This window comes from Agelaius phoeniceus, chromosome 9 (genome assembly GCF_051311805.1).
Source record: "Agelaius phoeniceus isolate bAgePho1 chromosome 9, bAgePho1.hap1, whole genome shotgun sequence".
Taxonomy (NCBI): Eukaryota; Metazoa; Chordata; class Aves; order Passeriformes; family Icteridae; genus Agelaius; species Agelaius phoeniceus.
Genome location: NC_135273.1, coordinates 4,403,766 through 4,425,353, shown reverse-complemented (window position 1 = coordinate 4,425,353; position 21,588 = coordinate 4,403,766). Strand labels below are relative to the sequence as shown.

General features: G+C 50.7%; 2 protein-coding genes across 2 annotated transcripts; both read left to right on the top strand.

The window, feature by feature from the left end:
- Nucleotides 1-4,992: 4,992 nt before the first annotated feature.
- Nucleotides 4,993-21,049, top strand: DMBT1 (deleted in malignant brain tumors 1). Its single transcript, XM_077183558.1, is given in 16 exon segments — nucleotides 4,993-5,017; nucleotides 5,906-6,217; nucleotides 7,860-8,171; nucleotides 9,104-9,419; nucleotides 9,967-9,993; nucleotides 10,650-10,954; nucleotides 11,365-11,409; nucleotides 11,862-12,173; nucleotides 12,575-12,611; nucleotides 12,949-13,379; nucleotides 14,631-14,942; nucleotides 17,984-18,203; nucleotides 18,515-18,726; nucleotides 18,959-19,131; nucleotides 19,684-20,072; nucleotides 20,764-21,049. Coding segments are annotated over 16 exon segments (3,714 nt in total).
- LOC143694779 (scavenger receptor cysteine-rich domain-containing group B protein-like) lies at nucleotides 15,224-16,248 on the top strand. The gene is made up of 4 exons (XM_077183283.1): nucleotides 15,224-15,302; nucleotides 15,359-15,403; nucleotides 15,859-16,170; nucleotides 16,220-16,248. The coding sequence occupies exons 1-4, from the start codon at nucleotides 15,224-15,226 to the stop codon at nucleotides 16,246-16,248; spliced, it is 465 nt and encodes a 154-aa protein (XP_077039398.1).
- Nucleotides 21,050-21,588: the final 539 nt, after the last annotated feature.

Below are 21,588 nucleotides of genomic sequence, written 5' to 3'. Positions count from 1 at the left end.
TGCTGCCACAGGGTCCTACTCATCTTAGTGCCTTGTATCATTGCAAGAATTGTGTCTGTGAGTATGTCATGAATGAGGTATTCTTCCAGTTCCAAAAATCTGATCTCAAAACCATGGAAAGATTTGTTTCTTTACATATTTTCCATGTGTATATTATTCCAGAGTATATGTGTGCACACATATGCTATATATTTAATATTACTTGTATCATTTGGTTCTTCTGGGTATTATGTACAATTTAGCAAAATATAACATGAAGTTAGATTTTCACACTCTAGCACTGTGGTTAAATGATGGACATCTAAAAATTATGAGAGATTAAATACTTTTAGTTCAACTTTTTTTATGATCATAGAATTTTTCCTTCTATGATTACTCTCTATCTCCTGAGTGGTTTGGGTGACTTTGAGTTAATAGTTCTGTGTATATCTTAGAATAATTGCTGATGACTTTTCTAATGAGTTATTTAAGCTTCGTGATGATAATTTATATTGCCACCATTCACCCCATCAATTCTCTCCCTCTGCCTCCTGCTTTTCTGGTGGTAACTCATCTCACTCTGGCTGCTCTGGTTCTGCTCTCTGCCTCTGTGTCCCTGAACAGAGTATTTGCTATATTTGTATAATCACAGGCCTTTTGTCTTTTTGATACCTTTGAAGTGTGAGGGAGGATTCAGCCTATCCAATTTCATCCCCAGCTGATGGTTATGCTCTCACAGTGATGACAGCTCTTGAATGAAAGCAAATAAAACTGGTTTAAATTGGCTTAATTTCCCAATCCCACTCTGACTTTTTGCCAGGTTTGCTGTTTCACCTCTCAAAAACCCTGTGAGTAGGGTTCAAAAATGTGCATGCTCAAGTAGATATTTGAAGGAACAAGTCAGATATAAGTCAAGGGGCACTTTTATAGCTTTGCCCTTTGAAAGTCATACAAATCAGGGCAAATTAAGTTTGGTCACCATCTTGACTGTACTTCTGGATCAACAGCAAAGAATTGGGTGCAGTGAAGAAATCCTGGAGGTGTTAACTTTTGAAATTTGTTTTGCTTTGGATGACTTAGTGTTTAATAATAAGGTAAATATATACTTGGCAGCAACGTAAAATATAACAAGTGCAGCTGCATGTTTTGATTTCCAGAGTGTAAATACTGCAAATCCAAAGTTAAAACATTTATTTGCTTGCTTACACTTGATAGCAAAGTCTTTAATAAACTTCTTCATCAAAAATGGATCTCTAAAATCAGGATTTTCATACTGATCACACCACAATGTCTAAACAAGACATAAAACTGAAAAGCAGATGGGCTTTACCTGAATGAATGCAGTAATCAGCTGCATACAGGATAGGTTATTTCTTTATTTCAAAATGTAATAAATTTTAATGGTGTATAAGAAATAAAGCCACTGAACTCCTATTGAAATCTTTATAATACTGTTGAAACCATCATCCATTCTGTAGAACATTTGGTGGAATTCTTCCACTAAAGTTACTCTTATAAGCTATAGGATTTGGTGATGTATGGACTCTCAGTCCTTAATCTTGCTCCAAAAATTTCTTTTCTTGCTTAAACCCCTTGCGCTTAGCCTGCTGCCTAACTTTACTGCAGGGATCTTGCATAAAACCACGTGGCTGATTTTAAGAACTGGAAGAGAGGAATAAAAAAGGAACAAATCACCTCTGTCCTCACAGGCACTTAATCATGGACTGGGCAACGTCTTCTAGGGACAACAAGGGGAGAAGGCAGAATAGATGCCCCTTCTAGTCCCTTCCAGCCTATTTCCCTGACTGATTTGTGCCCATGCCCTCTCTCCCAAAGCTCCCTACGTCCATCTGGTGAACGGAAGGCACCGGTGTGAAGGCCGTGTTGAGATCTACTACCGGGGACGGTCGGGGACAGTGTGCGATGACTTCTGGGACCTCGCTGACGCCCAGGTTGTGTGCAGGCAGCTGGGCTGTGGCAGGGCCATCGCAGCTCTGGGAAGTGCCTACTTTGGGCAGGGCTCAGGTGACATTGTGCTGGACAACGTGAGGTGCAGAGGAAATGAGGCGTCCTTGCTGCGCTGCAACCACACGGGGTGGAGGATCCACAACTGTGCCCACTATGAAGATGCTTCTGTTGTCTGTTCAGGTACTCCCACACTTTTCCTCCTGCCCCAAATCCTGTCCTTTCATTCCACTGACCCGGCAGAACCAGCACAGATTTGTGTTGTCATCTTATTGCAGGGGTTCCATACTGTTGTCTCCTATCACAAAAGCTCCACAACTTCTGGGTGTTTCTCATGGGCATCTCCTCAGAGCACTGACTCTTTCTTCTTCACAAAGCAACCAACTGACTCTAGTTCCCCTCTCAACCAGCCACCCCACTCTTTTATAGCATCTTCTTCTCATTGGTTACAGCTGTGGCCTGTTAAAATCAGGCTTGTTCCTAATCTTTGATAATTGGCCCAGCTGCAACTCCTGAGGGGTAAGATTACTTTCTACACTATTTTTATTTTCTTATATTCTATCCCCCTACAGATTTGTAGTTTACTCGTTATGTAAAAATTGTGCTTGCTCATCCATGCAAAGCAATTAAAAACCCCAAGGATCAGATATACATTGCAGATATGCAGGACAATTGTTCCATCTAATCCCCTGGCAGTGGCAATAAGGAAACAGTTCAAAATCAGTGACAAAGCTATCTCTGATAAGCAATGTTTATCAGGGAAGAATGGAGTTAGGTGAATTCTTAATGGATTTCTTATGGGCAATAATAACTTCACAATCACAGCTCAGACTGTCATAGCTCACAATTCACTTTGGATTGTTTCCATATTTTTCAAGTCTTCCTTCATTTAGGTCCATTAATGCCTTTTTCCTTTGCAAATATCCATCCATTTTGAGTACTCTTTCACCTTGCTGTGTTCATTTTACTTTCCCATTATTTTTTAGGAGAATTTATTTGTATCTTATTTTCTCATGTATTAACAACTGATCATCATGAACCAAGCATTGCTGAAGACAACAGACTGTTCAGGTGTTTTGTATCAATATTGCAGTTTTCCACATTTCCTTAGAGAGTAAGAGCCTGGGGAGCTGAATCCGTGCTGGAAGGAAGTGTTAGCTACACCAGTGTTTTTCACTTAGAAGAAAAGAATAAAAATTGCTACCAGACTTGTGAACACATCACACAGAGCCTTTTTAAATACCATTTATTTCTTGCCTGCATTCATAGCTCCAGTGCCTTCTACAGGCTGGATGTATCCAACAGATGATTCAGCCTGGTCCACTCCTGCCCTTGCACCAAGCACCATCCCAAGACCACTGCCCAGACTGCTCCTGGGGATGCCCTGATCCTCTGCAGAAGGACATTCACAATGGGGACAGGCCCAAGCCCTGCTGCTGCCAGCAGTCCCACAGTTTCCCCCTTCATGCTAGGAGCTGTGGAGTCTCAGAGTGTGCCTGGGCTGTGGAGTCCAGGGGCTGGGAGCAAATGCCACCCCTGAACCTTACCCTGCTGACCATCTGGAAATACCACTTCCAATAAAAATTTTAAATTGGCTGTTACACACCTCCATTCTCTCCATTGACCCCAAATAAGAAGGACCATGCCATCAGAGTAATTGCTCTTGATTTCACTTCATACTTGAGGATCTGGGCTTGTAGCTACCACACAGACATACCCATTGCACAGTGCTCATGTGTGGAGTGTTCTCCTTCTTTTTTTTTTCACAGAGGAGTCTGAGTCAAAACAAGCAGAGCCAACACCAACATACACAGCACTGGAGACAACCTCCACAGCATCAACAGTCTTCACAGAGGAGATGGCCACAACTGGATTAACAACCAACACAGAGGAGGAGACAAGCTCATTGCAGACAACGGCCATGGTGCAATCATCCCCCAGAGCAGAGGAATCCTTCCTAGTGGACATGGCCACCACAGTGCCAATGACAACCCTAGCAGTCACACCCAACCCATGGCAAACAACCATGAGAGAGATGTCTGCTTTACCAGAGACAGAAATGCCATCCTCTGCCCTACCACTGCTGTACTCACTGCCTGATATGACCACAGTGGAGGAGAGCACATCAGGTAACCCTGTCCACTGTAACTCACTGTTCCCTTTAGTGCCCCTGGACTTCCTTCCCAGACCTGACTGCACTGCAGACAGACTCCCAAAATGATGGGAGAGAGTTCCATGCTCTCTTCCCCCATTATTTGTCCAGCTCTGCTTTTCGTGTCCATTGCCATTGCACTAATGACCTCCTTAGCAGGAACATCCAGCCCAACATACTCGACCAGCGCACCCACTAGCCCACCAGAGACGTCCACCTCCGCAGAGATGTCCACCTCAACAGTGATGCCCACCTCCACAGAGATGTCCACCTCAGCAGTGATGCCCACCTCCGCAGAGATGTCCACCTCAACAGTGATGCCCACCTCCACAGAGATGTCCACCTCAACAGTGATGCCCACCTCCACAGAGATGTCCACCTCAACAGTGATGCCCACCTCCACAGAGATGTCCACCTCAGCAGTGATGCCCACCTCTGCAGAGATGCCCACCTCAGCAGAGATGTCCACCTCAGCAGAGATGTCCACCTCCACAGAGATGTCCACCTCAGCAGAGATGTCCACCTCAACAATGATGCCCACCTCCACAGAGATGTCCACCTCAGCAGTGATGCCCACCTCCGCAGAGATGTCCACCTCAACAGTGATGCCCACCTCCACAGAGATGTCCACCTCAACAGTGATGCCCACCTCCACAGAGATGTCCACCTCATCAGTGATGCCCACCTCTGCAGAGACGTCAACCGCAGCAGAGATGACCAGCACAATGGCATCCAGTGCCACATCAGAGATGTCCACAATGATATCCAGTGCCGTGCCAGAGACGTCCATCCCAGCAGTGACGTCCCCCCCAGCAGAGATGTCCCCCTCACCAGAGACAACCACAGTCACAAGGATGAAAACCTCACCATTGTTGGGCACCCCAGAGAAAACAACTATGAGAGCAGAGGAGAGCACACCAGGTAACCCTGTCATCTCTCACTCATTGGTCTCCTTAATGCTCCTGATCTCTTTACTGGGTGATCCTAACCCCTGGCACATGTCCCACTGGTGGATTGGTGCTTTCTGTTGCTCGGTGAGCTGAGCATGTGCCAAGAAAAAGCCCTGTTTGCACAGAGCACAGCAGACTGTCCTGGCCTGCAGGAATAGGGTTTCAGAGAAGTGGCAAAGAGCAGGACAGAGGGGTGACAGAGCTGGGAGGCTGGGGAAGGACTCAGGGCACTTTGGGCTCGTGTCTCTATGGGAAATGTCTGGACAGACCTTCACCCTGTCTACCAGCATTAATGATCCATCCTTGCCTGTCATACCAAATGCTGTGGCCACTGTAAGAATTGCCTCCCTAGCAGGGATGCCCATGATAGAGCAGAAGGTAAAGGAAACAACCCTCATGGCACAGATGACAACCTCAGCAGAGACAACTTCCTCAGCAGGGATGATGACTCCAGCAGGGATTCCAAGAGAGGAAGGGAGCACACCAGGTAACCGTGTCCACTCTCACTGTTCAGTGCGTGAAACAGCCAAGTCAAGACGGTCATTTTGGGTGAATGAAAGAGATGAGAGATCCTCTGCAGGATGTTGTAGGAATCACAGGACAGGGGCTCCTAGAAAATGGGCTGCACTCATCTGCATGACATTGTGATGACTCTGTATGGAGCTTTTGTCATTGACACCACATTCTTCCTTGCATCCACAGCTTCAACACTCCCCACATCGGCACCATACTCCACAGGTAATTCCAGTCCCCCAGCCCCCTGCCTGGCCTGGCAGCAGCCCCGTTGCAGTGGCCCATGTGGGCAGAGCAGAGTGCTGGGCTGGTGTGAGCTCATCCTTGTCCCCGTGCCGTGTGTCAGGGCCCAGCGTGCGGCTGTCGGGCGGCAGGAACGGCTGCGAGGGCCGCGTGGAGCTGTACGACGGCAGCACGTGGGGCACGGTGTGTGACGACCAGTGGGACATGAGGGATGCCAGGGTGGTCTGCCAGCAGCTGGGCTGTGGAGAGCCCCTGGCTGCGCTGGACACTGCTCACTTTGGCCTGGGCTCCGGCCGCATCTTCCTGGATGACGTGCAGTGCCGCGGGGACGAGCCCTCCCTGCAGATGTGCCGGCACAATGGTTGGGGCATGCACAACTGCAGGCACGTGGAGGATGCCAGTGTCATCTGTGCAGGTGAGTGGCCAGCAGAGACCATCAGCTCTCCAGCAGCTCACACTGGATGGGTTCTGGTGTCCTCCATGGGAAGCAGCCCTGCAGATCCAGGGAAGAGAGGAGAGCCTGGGGTTTTCTGCTGCCTGGTGCTGAAATACTTGTTATGCCAAATCCCCAGTTTTGCACAGAGAGGTCAGAACAGGCTCTCCAGTTGCACAGGTGTAGGTGTTCCATGTGGTTGCAAAGAGTAGGTTGGTGGGATCATGGCATGGGCTGTACTGGGCATGTGTCAGGCTGGTGTCTGGATAGGTCAGTGGCAGGACTTCCACGCCCTTTCATCCCTTTATTCCTTGAGCCTGGCATTTACAAGTCCGTGTCCATATCCAAGTCCATGTCCATATCTATGCCCATGTCCATGCCATGTCCATTCCATGTCCATGCCCATGTCCATATCCATATCCATGCCCATGTCCATGTCCATATCCATGCCATGTCCATATCCAAGTCCATGTCCATATCCAAGTCCATGTCCATATCCATGTCCATGTCCATGTCCATGTCCATGCCCATGTCTGTGTCCATCCACTGCCAGGAGTTTGCTGCCTTAAGTACTCTTTCATTCACTCCCTCTTTTTCCTTGCAGGTGCCAATCCAACCCCTCCTGCTCAATGGCCATACACAACAGGTAATTCCTTCCCACCCAGCGTATTTCCAGTTTTATAGTGAGCCCCACCCCAGCACAAGAGGAGAAGAGAGGGGGGCTGCTGGGCTGAGCCTGCTCACTGCAATGCTGCTGGTCCCTTCTGCCCATGGCAAAGGATTTTGTCATTTGAGGGCTTCTGCCAGGGAGGATCTGAGCCTCAGCAGAACGGCAGCTGCAGTGGTGCTGAGTCCAAGTCCTGGTCTGCCAGATACTCCATGGCTCCTGGCAGTGGAGTGGCAAGTACCAAGAGGATGGGGGCGATCCCTTCCCTCAAGCCCATGTGCTTGCCAGCCCAGCTCAAGACACAGATATCTGTCCTGATGCCAGGTCACGGCTGTTGCTGTTCAGCCATCAAGCAGAGATGGCCATCTCCTTGTGGATGCCCTGCCTGGGCCCATAGCCTCAAACACCTGCAAGGTGTATGAGTGGTATGGGGGAATGTCACATGATCTTAATGTGCAAAAATGGCATTTTAGCAAATGCCCCCATGCCCCCGGCAGCTCCCAGGACCTCCAGGCTGTTCTCATGGGGTTCCCCATATTGTAATACATGCTGCTCTGCAGCACCAGTACTCTGCACTGAAGAAGGGCTGTAGTCCCATTTCTTACAAAGAGTTGGGTTCTCAGAATTTGCAGGCTTTTTGTGTTAAGGTGTTACTGTTATACTCCTTCAATTATTAAAACTCAGATTGGAAATTGAGGTATGAAAATGCTGCCAGTGTCCCAAACATGGTACCAAAAGCACGTAAGACTGTTGGGATTGTGTAGCACAGCTTAGCCTTGCTCATTATGCATCAGCCTTCCATGCACTGGGGGTCTTTGCTCTCTCACTCCCCTTCCTTGGTCTCTTTAGATTTGCACCACCTCAAATCAAAGTCACTGTGGCCAAATCTCCAAAACAGCTGGGGAGGTGGGGTTGTGATGTTGGAAACCTGATGTTGTGCCTTGTGCTGTGTGCCAGGGCCCGGCGTGCAGCTGTCGGGCGGCAGGAACGGCTGCGAGGGCCGCGTGGAGCTGTACGACGGCAGCACGTGGGGCACGGTGTGTGACGACCAGTGGGACATGAGGGATGCCCAGGTGCTGTGCCAGCAGCTGGGCTGTGGCCAGGCCCTGGATGCCCCACGCAACGCTCACTTTGGCCCGGGCTCCGGCCGCATCTTCCTGGACGACGTGCAGTGCCGCGGGGACGAGCCCTCCCTGCAGATGTGCCGGCACAACGGCTGGGGCGTGCACAACTGCATGCACATGGAGGATGCCAGTGTCATCTGTGCAGGTGAGTGGCCTTTTGCACACACAATAAGTGTGTTCTGGGTTCTCTGGGAACAGCCAAGCTGAGCTCCCCTGGTAGGGCTAGGGCACAGTCTGTCACCAGGGGTCTTCTGCCACCAGGGGCTGAATCCTGTGCGATGTAAAAGACACGTTTCTACAAAGAGAGGGCACACTGGGTATTCCACACTTCCTGCTTTAGAGGCTAAAGGAGGGGGCAAATTGTTCTTTGGGGAGGATGGGGCAGGACTGGGGACAGGTCCAGCTAGTATAGGAATGGGGGGATAGGCAGAACCCAAGCTCTCCTCCCCCTTTAGTCCTACAGCCTGAATTTTCATGTCCATGTTCATGACCATGTCCACATCCAAGTCTATACACTGCCACAAGCCTCACTATGGAGCCTCACTTTTTTTCACTCCCTCTTCTTCTTTGCAGCTGCCAATCCAACCACTCCTTCTCAATGGCCACTCACAACAGGTAGGTCCTGCTCACCCAGGTTATACCCAGTTTCTAAGTGAGGCCCAGCCTGGCACAAGATGAGAAAAGGGGAGTCCAACAGTGCTGATCCTGCTCAGTGCAATGCAGCTGACCCCCTTGGCCCATGACATCTCCAGGGTGCTTGAAGAGGTCCCCATCAGGGTTGGTTTCCCCCAAAGGGTCGTAAATAGTTTTTCTGGAAGTGCCTCAGTGAATCCATGACTTCTGCAACCAGACATCTCAAACAGGACACCAACAGGTCCCTGGACAGGGCTAGAACTGCTGTGTGTATGCCTACAGTCTGTCCTCAGTCACTAACCTCCCCAATCCCCTTTGGCTCTGCACTACTCCACCTCATGGTCACTATGACAAAATCTGAAAAGCAGTTGGGAAGTTCAGGGCTACAGGTGCAGAGCTGGTGTGTAAACCTCTCCTTGTCCTTGTCCCCGTGCCATATGTCAGGGCCCAGCATGCGGCTGTCGGGCGGCAGGAACGGCTGCGAGGGCCGCGTGGAGCTGTACGACGGCAGCACGTGGGGCACGGTGTGTGACGACCAGTGGGACATGAGGGATGCCCAGGTGCTGTGCCAGCAGCTGGGCTGTGGCCAGGCCCTGGATGCCCCACGCAACGCTCGCTTTGGCCCGGGCTCCGGCCGCATCTTCCTGGATGACGTGCAGTGCCGCGGGGACGAGCCCTCCCTGCAGATGTGCCGGCACAACGGCTGGGGCGTGCACAACTGCGGCCACGTGGAGGATGCCAGTGTCATCTGTGCAGGTGAGTGGCCAGCAGGGAACTCTGGCTCTTTGGCATTTCATTCTAACAGCGTTTGGGGTCAGGCCAGGGCAGAGGTGAGGCTGGGCTCTTCTGCTGCCTGAGACTCAAGCCCATGCCATCCAAAATCCCCATTCTTGCACAGACAGGGAACAGCAGCATCTCCACAATTCCTGCTGTTGGCATCCACTGATGGGGCAAAGCTGTGGATTGAGGGCTTGTTCTTTATAGAGGATGGGGCAGGACTGGGGACAGGTCAGGCTGGTGCCAGGATGGGGGAAAGGAAGGGAAGAGCTCCACCCTCTCTCCTGGCATGGCCATTGTCATTGAATTCATCACCTCCCCAACTTACAGAGACACCCACCCCTCTGGAAATGACCACCACAGCACCAGCCTCTGCCACATCTGAGGTGTCCAGCCCAGCACTGCTGACCACCACAAGCACAATGGCTAGCACAGCAAGGAGCAGCACAGAAGGTAACCCTGTCCAATCTCACTCACTGCCCTCCCCACTGCCCTCCTCATCTCCCTTGCCAGAGCTCATTGCACTGCAGGCAATCTCCCAGCCCTGGGCCTCTCCTGTTAGGCCACCTAACTAAAAAACTAAACTGAGGATGCAAACAGAGCATGGGGAAGAGCTAGCAAATGGGACAGCTGTGTTTTGAGTCCAGGAACTTTGCAGCCATTGCTGGTTTATTGAAAGTCTGCAGAGGGATTGCCTCTCACTGCAACCATGAGCAAAAATTCATTCTGCCTTAACTGCCTCATGTCCTGCACAGGTAGTACCAGAACTATTTCCTAGACATGCTCTAGCACTGGGGATGTGGATGGAGGAAAGAAAGATGCTCCCTTAAATATTTTGACATTCAGGAGATGTCTCTGTGTGCACGGGGCTCCTGTGTGAAACAGCAAAGTCAGGATGGTGATTTGAGATGATTGAAAGAGCTCTGCAAGATGCTGAGGGAATCACAGGACAGGGGCTCCTAGAAAACGAGCAACACCCATCTGCATGACATGTGCTGATATGTTTAGAACATTTGTCATTGACACCACATTCTTCCTTGCATCCACAGCTTCAACACTCCCCACATCGGCACCATACTCCACAGGTAATTCCAGTCCCCCAGCCCCCTGCCTGGCCTGGCAGCAGCCCCGTTGCAGTGGCCCATGTGGGCAGAGCAGAGTGCTGGGCTGGTGTGAGCTCATCCTTGTCCCCGTGCCGTGTGTCAGGGCCCAGCGTGCGGCTGTCGGGCGGCAGGAACGGCTGCGAGGGCCGCGTGGAGCTGTACGACGGCAGCACGTGGGGCACGGTGTGTGATGACCAGTGGGACATGAGGGATGCCCGGGTGGTCTGTCAGCAGCTGGGCTGTGGCCAGGCCATGGGTGCCCCACGCAACGCTCGCTTTGGCCCGGGCTCCGGCCGCATCTTCCTGGACGACGTGCAGTGCCGCGGGGACGAGCCCTCCCTGCAGATGTGCCGGCACAATGGCTGGGGCGTGCACAACTGCGGCCACGTGGAGGATGCCAGTGTCATCTGTGCAGGTGAGTGGCCAGCAGAGACCATCTGAATGGGTTTGGCTTAGCAGAATCCATCTGAAGGGGTTTGGCGTCCTCCACTGCAGGCAGGCAGGCTGACTTCTGTGGGCAGAGCTGGGGCTGAGTGATGCGGTCGCACAAAACACATTGAGAGATTGTAGTGTGGGAAAGATGGAGCAGGACTGGGAGCACTGTGGTGTCTGAATGGGGGAAAGGCTGGACAGAACTCCATGCTCTCGTCCCCTTTTCATCCTACAGCCTGGGTTTTCATGTCCACATCCACATCCATGGACATGTCCACATCCACATCTTTGTCCATGTCCATGTCCATGCCCGTGTCCATGTCCATGTTCATCCCTTGTTACACTTCAGCTGTATTTGCTGCCCATTTATTCACTCCCTGTTCTTTGTTGCAGCCCCCCAGCCAACTCCTCCTCCTCCTCAACGGCCGCTCACAACAGGTAAGTCCAGCTCTCCCAGTTTAGTGCCAATTTTAAAGCCATCCCCAATATGTCACAATAAGAAAAGGGGTGTCCAACAGGGCTGATACTGGTTGGTGAAAGGCTGCTGTTCCCCTATTCCTGACATCTCCAGGCTTCATAATTGTCCCCCTCAGTAAATGTGCCACATGCACGGCTAGCAAAGGGCTGTTCTGCACATGAGCCAGGCTCTTGAGCATCTCTGTGCCCAGGGATCACAATCAGGACACTGGCAGCAAGGCCAGAGGAGGTCACATCTGCCATCTGTATTCCAGTGTTCTTTGCACAGTCACTGCCCTTCCCTGATCTCCCTAGACCTGCAACACCCCAGATCAAAGTCACAGAGGCAAAATCTCCAAACAGCAGGGGAGGTAGTTGGGACTGTGGATGCTGGGTTGGAGGGACCCAAACCAATGCCTCGTGCCGTGTGTCAGGGCCCAGCGTGCGGCTGTCGGGCGGCAGGAACGGCTGCGAGGGCCGCGTGGAGCTGTACGACGGCAGCACGTGGGGCACGGTGTGTGACGACCAGTGGGACATGAGGGATGCCCAGGTGCTGTGCCAGCAGCTGGGCTGTGGCCAGGCCATGGGTGCCCCACAAAACGCTCGCTTTGGCCCGGGCTCTGGCCGCATCTTCCTGGACGACGTGCAGTGCCGCGGGGACGAGCCCTCCCTGCAGATGTGCCGGCACAACGGCTGGGGCGTGCACAACTGCATGCACATGGAGGATGCCAGTGTCATCTGTGCAGGTGAGTGGCCAGCAGAGACCATCTCAAGTGGTTTAACTTCCTCCACTGAAGGCACCAGGCTGACTTCTCTGGGCAGAGCTGGGGCTGAGTGATGCGGTCGCACAAAACACATTGAGAGATTGTAGTGTGGGAAAGATGGAGCAGGACTGGGAGCACTGTGGTGTCTGGATGGGGGAAAGGCTGGACAGAACTCCATGCTCTCGTCCCCTTTTCATCCTACAGCCTGGGTTTTCATGTCCACATCCACATCCATGGACATCATGTACACATCCACTCACATTTTCGTCTGTGTCCGTGTCCATGTCCTTGTCCATGTCCATGTCCATGTTCATCCATTGTTACAATCCTGCTGCATTCACTACCCCTTTATTCACTGCCTATTCTTGGTTGCAGCCCCCCAGCCATCTCCTCCTCCTCCTCAACGGCCGCTCACAACAGGTAAGTCCAGCTCTCCCAACCTAGGCCTGCTTTTAAAGCCAGTCCCAACTTGGCACAATAAGTGAAGAGGGGAGTCCAACAGGGCTGATACTGGTTGGTGAAATGCTGCTGTTCCCCTATTCCCCTGACAACTCCAGGGTGCATGAATGTCCCCCACAGTGAATGGGCCACATGCACAGCTAGCAAAGGGCTGTTCTGCACATGAGCCAGGCTCTTGAGCATCTCTGTGCCCAGGGATGGCAATGAGGACACTGGCAGCAAGGCCAGAGGAGGTCACATCTGCCATCTGTATGCCAGTGTTGTTTGCACAGTCACTGCCCTTCCCTGATCTCCCTAGACCTGCAACACCCCAGATCAAAGTCACAGAGGCAAAATCTCCAAACAGCAGGGGAGGTAGTTGGGACTGTGGATGCTGGGTTGGAGGGACTCAAACCAATGCCTCGTGCCATGTGTCAGGGCCCAGCGTGCGGCTGTCGGGCGGCAGGAACGGCTGCGAGGGCCGCGTGGAGCTGTACGACGGCAGCACGTGGGGCACGGTGTGTGACGACCAGTGGGACATGAGGGATGCCCAGGTGCTGTGCCAGCAGCTGGGCTGTGGCCAGGCCATGGATGCCCCACGCAACGCTCGCTTTGGCCCGGGCTCCGGCCGCATCTTCCTGGACGACGTGCAGTGCCGCGGGGACGAGCCCTCCCTGCAGATGTGCCGGCACAACGGCTGGGGCGTGCACAACTGCGTGCACATGGAGGATGCCAGTGTCATCTGTGCAGGTGAGTGGCCAGCAGGGAACTCTGGCTCTTTGGCATTTCATTCTAACAGGGTTTGTGGTCAGGCCAGGGCAGAGGTGAGGCTGGGCTCTTCTGCTGCCTGAGACTCAAGCCCATGCCATCCAAAATCCCCATTCTTGCACAGACAGGGAACAGCAGCATCTCCACAATTCCTGCTGTTGGCATCCACTGATGGGGCAAAGCTGTGGATTGAGGGCTTGTTCTTTATAGAGGATGGGGCAGGACTGGGGACAGGTCAGGCTGGTGCCAGGATGGGGGAAAGGAAGGAAAGAGCTCCACCCTCTCTCTTGGCATTAGGCCTCCAGCTCTGCTTTTCATGGCCATTGTCATTGAACTCATCACCTCCCCAACTTACAGAGACACCCACCCCTCTGGAAATGACCACCACAGCACCAGCCTCTGCCACATCTGAGGTGTCCAGCCCAGCACTGCTGACCACCACAAGCACAATGGCTAGCACAGCAAGGAGCAGCACAGAAGGTAACCCTGTCCACTCTCACTCACTGCCCTCCCCACTGCCCTCCTCATCTCCCTTGCCAGAGCTCATTGCACTGCAGGCAATCTCCCAGCCCTGGGCCTCTCCTGTTAGGCCACCTAACTAAAAAACTAAACTGAGGATGCAAACAGAGCATGGGGAAGAGCTAGCAAATGGGACAGCTGTGTTTTGAGTCCAGGAACTCTGCAGCCATTGCTGGTTTAATGAAAGTCTGCAGAGGGATTGCCTCTCACTGCAACCATGAGCAAAAATTCATTCTGCCTTAACTGCCTCATGTCCTGCACAGGTAGTACCAGAACTATTTCCTAGACATGCTCTAGCACTGGGGATGTGGATGGAGGAAAGAAAGATGCTCCCTTAAATATTTTGACATTCAGGAGATGTCTCTGTGTGCACGGGGCTCCTGTGTGAAACAGCAAAGTCAGGATGGTGATTTGAGATGATTGAAAGAGCTCTGCAAGATGCTGAGGGAATCACAGGACAGGGGCTCCTAGAAAACGAGTGACACCCATCTGCATGACATGTGCTGATATGTTTAGAACATTTGTCATTGACACCACATTCTTCCTTGCATCCACAGCTTCCACACTCCCCACATCGGCACCATACTCCACAGGTAATTCCAGTCCCCCAGCCCCCTGCCTGACCTGGAAGCAGCCCCGTTGCAGTGGCCCATGTGGGCAGAGCAGAGTGCTGGGCTGGTGTGAGCTCATCCTTGTCCCCGTGCCGTGTGTCAGGGCCCAGCGTGCGGCTGTCGGGCGGCAGGAACGGCTGCGAGGGCCGCGTGGAGCTGTACGACGGCAGCACGTGGGGCACGGTGTGTGATGACCAGTGGGACATGAGGGATGCCCGGGTGGTCTGTCAGCAGCTGGGCTGTGGCCAGGCCATGGGTGCCCCACGCAACGCTCACTTTGGCCCGGGCTCTGGCCGCATCTTCCTGGACGACGTGCAGTGCCGCGGGGACGAGCCCTCCCTGCAGATGTGCCGGCACAATGGCTGGGGCGTGCACAACTGCGGCCACGTGGAGGATGCCAGTGTCATCTGTGCAGGTGAGTGGCCAGCAGAATCCATCTGAATGGGTTTGGCTTAGCAGAATCCATCTGAAGGGGTTTGGCTTCCTCCACTGCAGGCAGGCAGGCTGACTTCTGTGGGCAGAGCTGGGGCTGAGTGATGCAGTCGCACAAAACACATTGAGAGATTGTAGTGTGGGAAAGATGGAGCAGGACTGGGAGCACTGTGGTGTCTGGATGGGGGAAAGGCTGGACAGAACTCCATGCTCTCGTCCCCTTTTCATCCTACAGCCTGGGTTTTCATGTCCACATCCACATCCATGGACATGTCCACATCCACATCTTTGTCCATGTCCATGTCCATGCCCGTGTCCATGTCCATGTCCATGTCCATCCATTGTTACACTCCAGCTGTATTTGCTGTCCATTTATTTACTCCCTGTTCTTTGTTGCAGCCCCCCAGCCAACTCCTCCTCCTCCTCAACGGCCGCTCACAACAGGTAAGTCCAGCTCTCCCAGTTTAGTGCCAATTTTAAAGCCATCCCCAATATGTCACAATAAGAAAAGGGGTGTCCAGCAGGGCTGATACTGGTCAGTGAAAGGCTGCTGTTCCCCTATTCCCCTGACAACTCCAGGGTGCATGAATGTCCCCCACAGTGAATGGGCCACATGCACGGCTAGCAAAGGGCTGTTCTGCACATGAGCCAGGCTCTTGAACATCTCTGTGCCCAGGGATGGCAATCAGGACACTGGCAGCATGGCCAGAGGAGGTCACATCTGCCATCTGTATTCCAGTGTTCTTTGCACAGTCACTGCCCTTCCCTGATCTCCCTAGACCTGCAACACCCCAGATCAAAGTCACAGAGGCAAAATCTCCAAAACAGCAGGGGAGGTAGTTGGGACTGTGGATGCTGGGTTGGAGGGACTCAAACCAATGCCTCGTGCCATGTGTCAGGGCCCAGCGTGCGGCTGTCGGGCGGCAGGAACGGCTGCGAGGGCCGCGTGGAGCTGTACGACGGCAGCACGTGGGGCACGGTGTGTGACGACCAGTGGGACATGAGGGATGCCCAGGTGCTGTGCCAGCAGCTGGGCTGTGGCCAGGCCATGGGAGCCCCACGCAACGCTCGCTTTGGCCCGGGCTCCGGCCGCATCTTCCTGGACGACGTGCAGTGCCGCGGGGACGAGCCCTCCCTGCAGATGTGCCGGCACAACGGCTGGGGCATGCACAACTGCGTGCACATGGAGGATGCCAGTGTCATCTGTGCAGGTGAGTGGCCAGCAGGGAACTCTGGCTCTTTGGCATATCATTCTAACAGGGTTTGTGGTCAGGCCAGGGCAGAGGTGAGGCTGGGCTCTTCTGCTGCCTGAGACTCAAGCCCATGCCATCCAAAATCCCCATTCTTGCACAGACAGGGAACAGCAGCATCTCCACAATTCCTGCTGTTGGCATCCACTGATGGGGCAAAGCTGTGGATTGAGGGCTTGTTCTTTATAGAGGATGGGGCAGGACTGTGGACAGGTCAGGCTGGTGCCAGGATGGGGGAAAGGAAGGGAAGAGCTCCAGCCTCTCTCCTGGCATTAGGCCTCCAGCTCTGCTTTTCATGGCCATTGCCATTGAACTCATCACCTCCCCAACTTACAGAGACACCCACGCCTCTGGAAATGACCACCACAGCACCAGCCTCTGCCACATCTGAGGTGTCCAGCCCAGCACTACTGACCACCACAAGCACAGTGGCTAGCACAGCAAGGAGCAGCACAGAAGGTAACCCTGTCCACTCTCACTCACTGCCCTCCCCACTGCTCCTCATCTCCCTTGCCAGAGCTCATTGCACTGCAGGCAGTACTGGGCCTCTCCCAGCCCTGGGCCTCTCCTGTTAGGCCACCCCAAAGTAAACTAGGATGCAAACAGAGCATGGGGAAGAGCTGGCAAATGGGACAGAGCTGTGCTTTGAATCCAGGAACTTTGCAGCCATTGCTGGTTTAATGAAACTCTGCAGAGGGATTTCCTCTTACTGCATCCATGAGTATCACGCCCAGGGATCCATCTGCCTTCATCCCTTCAATTCCTGTATTGTTTGTACCAGAGCTGTTTTCTAGATATACTCTGGGTTTTGGGATATGATCAGAAGAAACTAGAATATGGTCATTTGCAGTGCTTGCAACTGGGTCTCCCTTGGAGCTCATGGCCCTCTGTGCCTCATCTCCTGTTTCTGCTTCCCTGACTCCCTGTGATCCCCATTTTATCACTCTGTGCCTCAAGGTGAGGCCATGTCCAGGCCCCAGCTCCTTTCTCATGATTTGCAGTTCTCACATGTTTCTCTTCTTCCTTCACACCCACAGCTCCAGTGGCCACCTCAACACCTCCACCAGGTAGTGCTCTGCTGTTGCTCTTCTCACCTTGCTTATTTCTGATCTGTCTGTCTCCCTGTTGCATATTTCTGTAAATTTGTCTTTTGTCTCTATGACAATATCGCTGCAAGTGTGAGTGATCTTTTTCAAGCAGAATATAAAATGGATTTCATCTTTAAATGTCACATCTTGTAGCATTTATATTCAGAGGCTGTGCTCACCTTCCTACAAAGACACTTTTAGGATTACCTGTGACAAGAATTATGTCATTCATGCTGGCAGGAACACTAAAGCTTTTTGCAGCTATGTTTGTACTTAGGACTTTTTACCGCAGCCTGAAGGGCTTATTTCAGTCTGAGACCAGAAAATTGCTTTTTTTCTAGAAAACTTGCAACTTATTTACCCTCCAAAGACCTTAGGGGAATAAAGAGAAGCAGCAGAGTAACTGATGAGAGGCTGTCTGTTGAGGAAGGTGCTTCCATTTCAACTGTCATGACACCTCCCAGAATTGACCTCAACTCTAAAAAGGGGCAGAAAGCATCCAGGTGTTACCAGCCCAGCCTGAAGAGGGTAGTCCGACACCGTGGATGAAAATCCACCCCTGAGTGAATTCCAAATCTAACATGCAAGCAAACCTAAAGCAAAAACAAATATTAGTTTTGACTCAGCTCCTATAGTCTACCACCTGCAGTCAGCAGGGGACCTGCTTTTCAATAACTATGGGTGAGGCACGTACAGCTCAAGTACACTTTTGCAGAGGTTACTGTAAGTAAATTCTGTCCCCTTTCTTTCTGCAGCACCTCATTTTTGTGGTGGCTCAGTCTCAGATCCCTCTGGGGTGCTGCAGAATCCCAACTACCCTGGAAATTATCCAAATGACGCTGACTGCGTGTGGGAAATACAAGTGGAGAACAATTTCCGTGTAACTCTCACATTTAGAGATATTGTGTAAGTAAAACCTTGATTCCCTGGGCAAATATCAAAGTCAAAACTTACTTGACAAGTTTGAGATCCTATTTGAAACAACCAACCTTCCTAATTTTAAAGATACTTCCAATGACATCCACAGTTTGAATACGAGATCAAAATCTGGATTGATGTTGCATTTTTTACTCACCATTTTCTGCTAAAGCTGCATAAAAGACAAATTAAATTTGTGCTGAGAAAACTTTAAATGCTGAAAGATTTTATCACATGTTAGGCAGTGAAATCAGAGTTTCTGAAATGGATTTGACAAAGTGCTGATGTTTTTCTACCAGGATGCAAAGTAGGACGTGCCAGCACGACTACATTGAAGTCTATGATGGACCTCTCCACTCTTCCCCTCTTCTTGGGAGATTCTGTTCTGGCTCCTTTCCCACATACGTGTCCTCTTCAAACATGATGAGTGTTCGCTTCCACAGCGATTCCAGATCCTCCTTCAGAGGCTTTCAGGCTCACTACTCCTCCATTCCAGCAGGTCACAACACCAGTAAGTTCCTGGCCAGTGTTTCCCAACAGACAAGCCTATTTATTGTTTTTGTTGGCAGAATAAATATCTTGTTGGATTGTTGGAAATTGAATTGTGGAAATTGAATGACGTGTGTGTAATAGAGTGGGTTGGGGTGGGAACCCCCTGACTTCTAAATTCAGAAAAAAACCTGCCTCTAATCATTACCAAATACCTAAAGTCACAAATACATTGTACCTTCCTCTTCTACCAGCCATTCAGTGCTTGCCAGATTACATGCACGTAGTGGTCAGCAGAGACTACCTCCAGTCCCAGGGATACTCAGCACGGAGGGTCACCCTGAATGACAATCGCTGCAGACCGACAGTCACCTCCCAGGAGGTTGTATTCAACATCCCCTACAATGGCTGTGGGACAATGCAAGAGGTAAACTCCCTGTTTTGGCCACTCAAAACATATCAAAGCTTGGCAAAATTTAGATGGAACATGACTGTGGTGTTGTGAAGTCCCCAGGATGAGGTGAGAAATGAGGAATCTGACTCCATGTTCTCAGAAGGCTGATTTATTATTTTATTTTATGATATGATATGATATGATATGATATTACATTACATTACATTACATTACATTACCTTATATTAATGATATGATACGATATGATGATATTATGCTATACTAAAACTATACTAAAGAAAGAGAAGGATACAGACAGAAAGCTTAACAAGAAAGAATAATAAAAACTCATGACTGACTCCTCAGAGTCCGACACAGCTGATGGTGTTTGGTCATTAAGTAAAAACAATTCACATGTTTGGATAAACAACCTCCAGACCACATTCCAGAGGAGCAAACACAGGAGAAGCTGAGGCTTCTCATCTTCCCAGGAGAAGAAATCCTGGCGAAGGGATTTTTCAGGAAATATGACTGTGACACATGACAAAAGCACAGTTCCTGATTTTAAATTGCATCGTTAAACAGGAGAACAACGACACAATCAACTACTCCAACACCATCAGGGTCGCATCTTCCGGGTACATAATCAAGAGGAAGAAGAACATCAACTTGCACGTCAGCTGCAAAATGCTGAGGAAGAGCTGGCAGCAGGTGGTGTACGCTGCTGAGGACACCGTGGATGTGGACGAGTACCAGTTTGGGAGATACAACATGAACATCACCTTCTACGAGTCCCCGGCGTTCCGGCGGCAAGTGCGCGCATCTCCCTACTACATCGACCTCAACCAAAACCTCTACCTGCAAGCCTGTCTGCACAGCCCAGACCCAAACCTGAAGGTGGTTGTGGACACGTGTGTGGCAGCACCTGACCCCCGTGATTTTAACACGCTGGCCTATTACTTAGTCAGGAATGGGTAAGGGCTTTCTTCAAGGCTAGAAGCACACCCGCCACCCACATTTACTTTAAATGATATAGATAATCTGAGTGGAGTTAGAACTCGCTATCAGCAGACTGTGAAAAGTGGTCTTTGATTTTTTTATTTTTGCAGTATGAGCTTGGAAATAAGAAATTATATTTAGACCTTACTTTCATTGCACTTACTCCTTCTTTGTCCTGTGAACAAAATTTGAAGTAGTGGGAGAAAAGTAGATGACACAGTGAAAACTGGCAGTAGGAATTGTCATCCTAAGAGTTAAATATTTTAGTAAAACCAGGTCAAGCATTAGAGTGATTTTTTATGCCTTGTATAACACTGACATTAATAACAGTCTGTTGTTCCCTCTTCATCACTTAAAGTGTTCTTCTCTTAGAAAAAGAAGAAGAGTTGCCAACCCTCCAGCTGTTTCATAGTACTTTAAAATACATTTTTTATATTTTATTTTATATTTTATATATTTCTATATTTTTAAAGTCCTTACTGTGCTATGAAGGTTACATTTTTACCCCACTGCTTTCCTAGTACCAGACTATGACACAATTCAGCTTTAATCTGAATTTCACGGGAATTTATCATAATAAATTGAATAATTTGAATTTTAATTTTGCAGGAACGCGCATGTGCGCATCTGTGAAGAGACTAATCCCCTTCTTTTGCTCCTTTCTAGGTGTCCTAGAGATTCTTCCTACGCCACGTACTACTCCCCTTCCAGCCACTTTGCTCGGTTCAAGTTTAACGCCTTCAAGTTCATGAGCCGGCACCCGTCGGTGTACCTCAAGTGCCAGATGCTGGTCTGCAGGCTCGGGGACTACTCCTCCCACTGCTACAGGAGCTGCAGCTCCAGGTCCAAGAGGGACGCCAGCCCCGCTGAGGAGCACGTGGATGTGGTGGTTGGGCCCCTTCAGCTCCGAGGAGGGGATGCTCCCAGTGGAAGCACTGGGAAAGATGAATAAATTTCTCTCACGTTTGCTCCAGGGTGACCAATGGGCTCCAAGGAAAGCCACAGCTCTGTCATGTCTCACTGAAATCTGCTTTTGCCAACTTTGCCTTAAAAAGGGAGAGATCCGCACCTTGCAAGCTTCTGCTTTCACCCACATTTTAAAAAGTGTAACTTCCCTGGCTGTCCCACAGGAGAGTTCCCTGTAATCCTTTTTAGTGCTAAAACTTCTTGAATTGTGCTAGTTAGCTCCGGTCTGATTGTGGATTTGGGGATATGGTTTCTTGGTGGGCCTATCTGTGCTAGTTTAGTGGTAGGACTCGATAACCTTAAAGGACTTTTCTAAGCTAAACGATCCCATGATTCTATGACAGCCAGCTGGGAGCAAACTCCCAGACTTCTTGAGAAATATTTCATTCCCTCAGTTGTGCTCTGCTTATGAAGTTTGTTTAGTTGAGTTGTCATCCTTGCTAATATGAAGCCTGTCCAAATAGTTGAAAGCAGTGAATCTGTGAGTTTGCATATTTCTGAATTTGACCTGGGAGCCACCCCTTT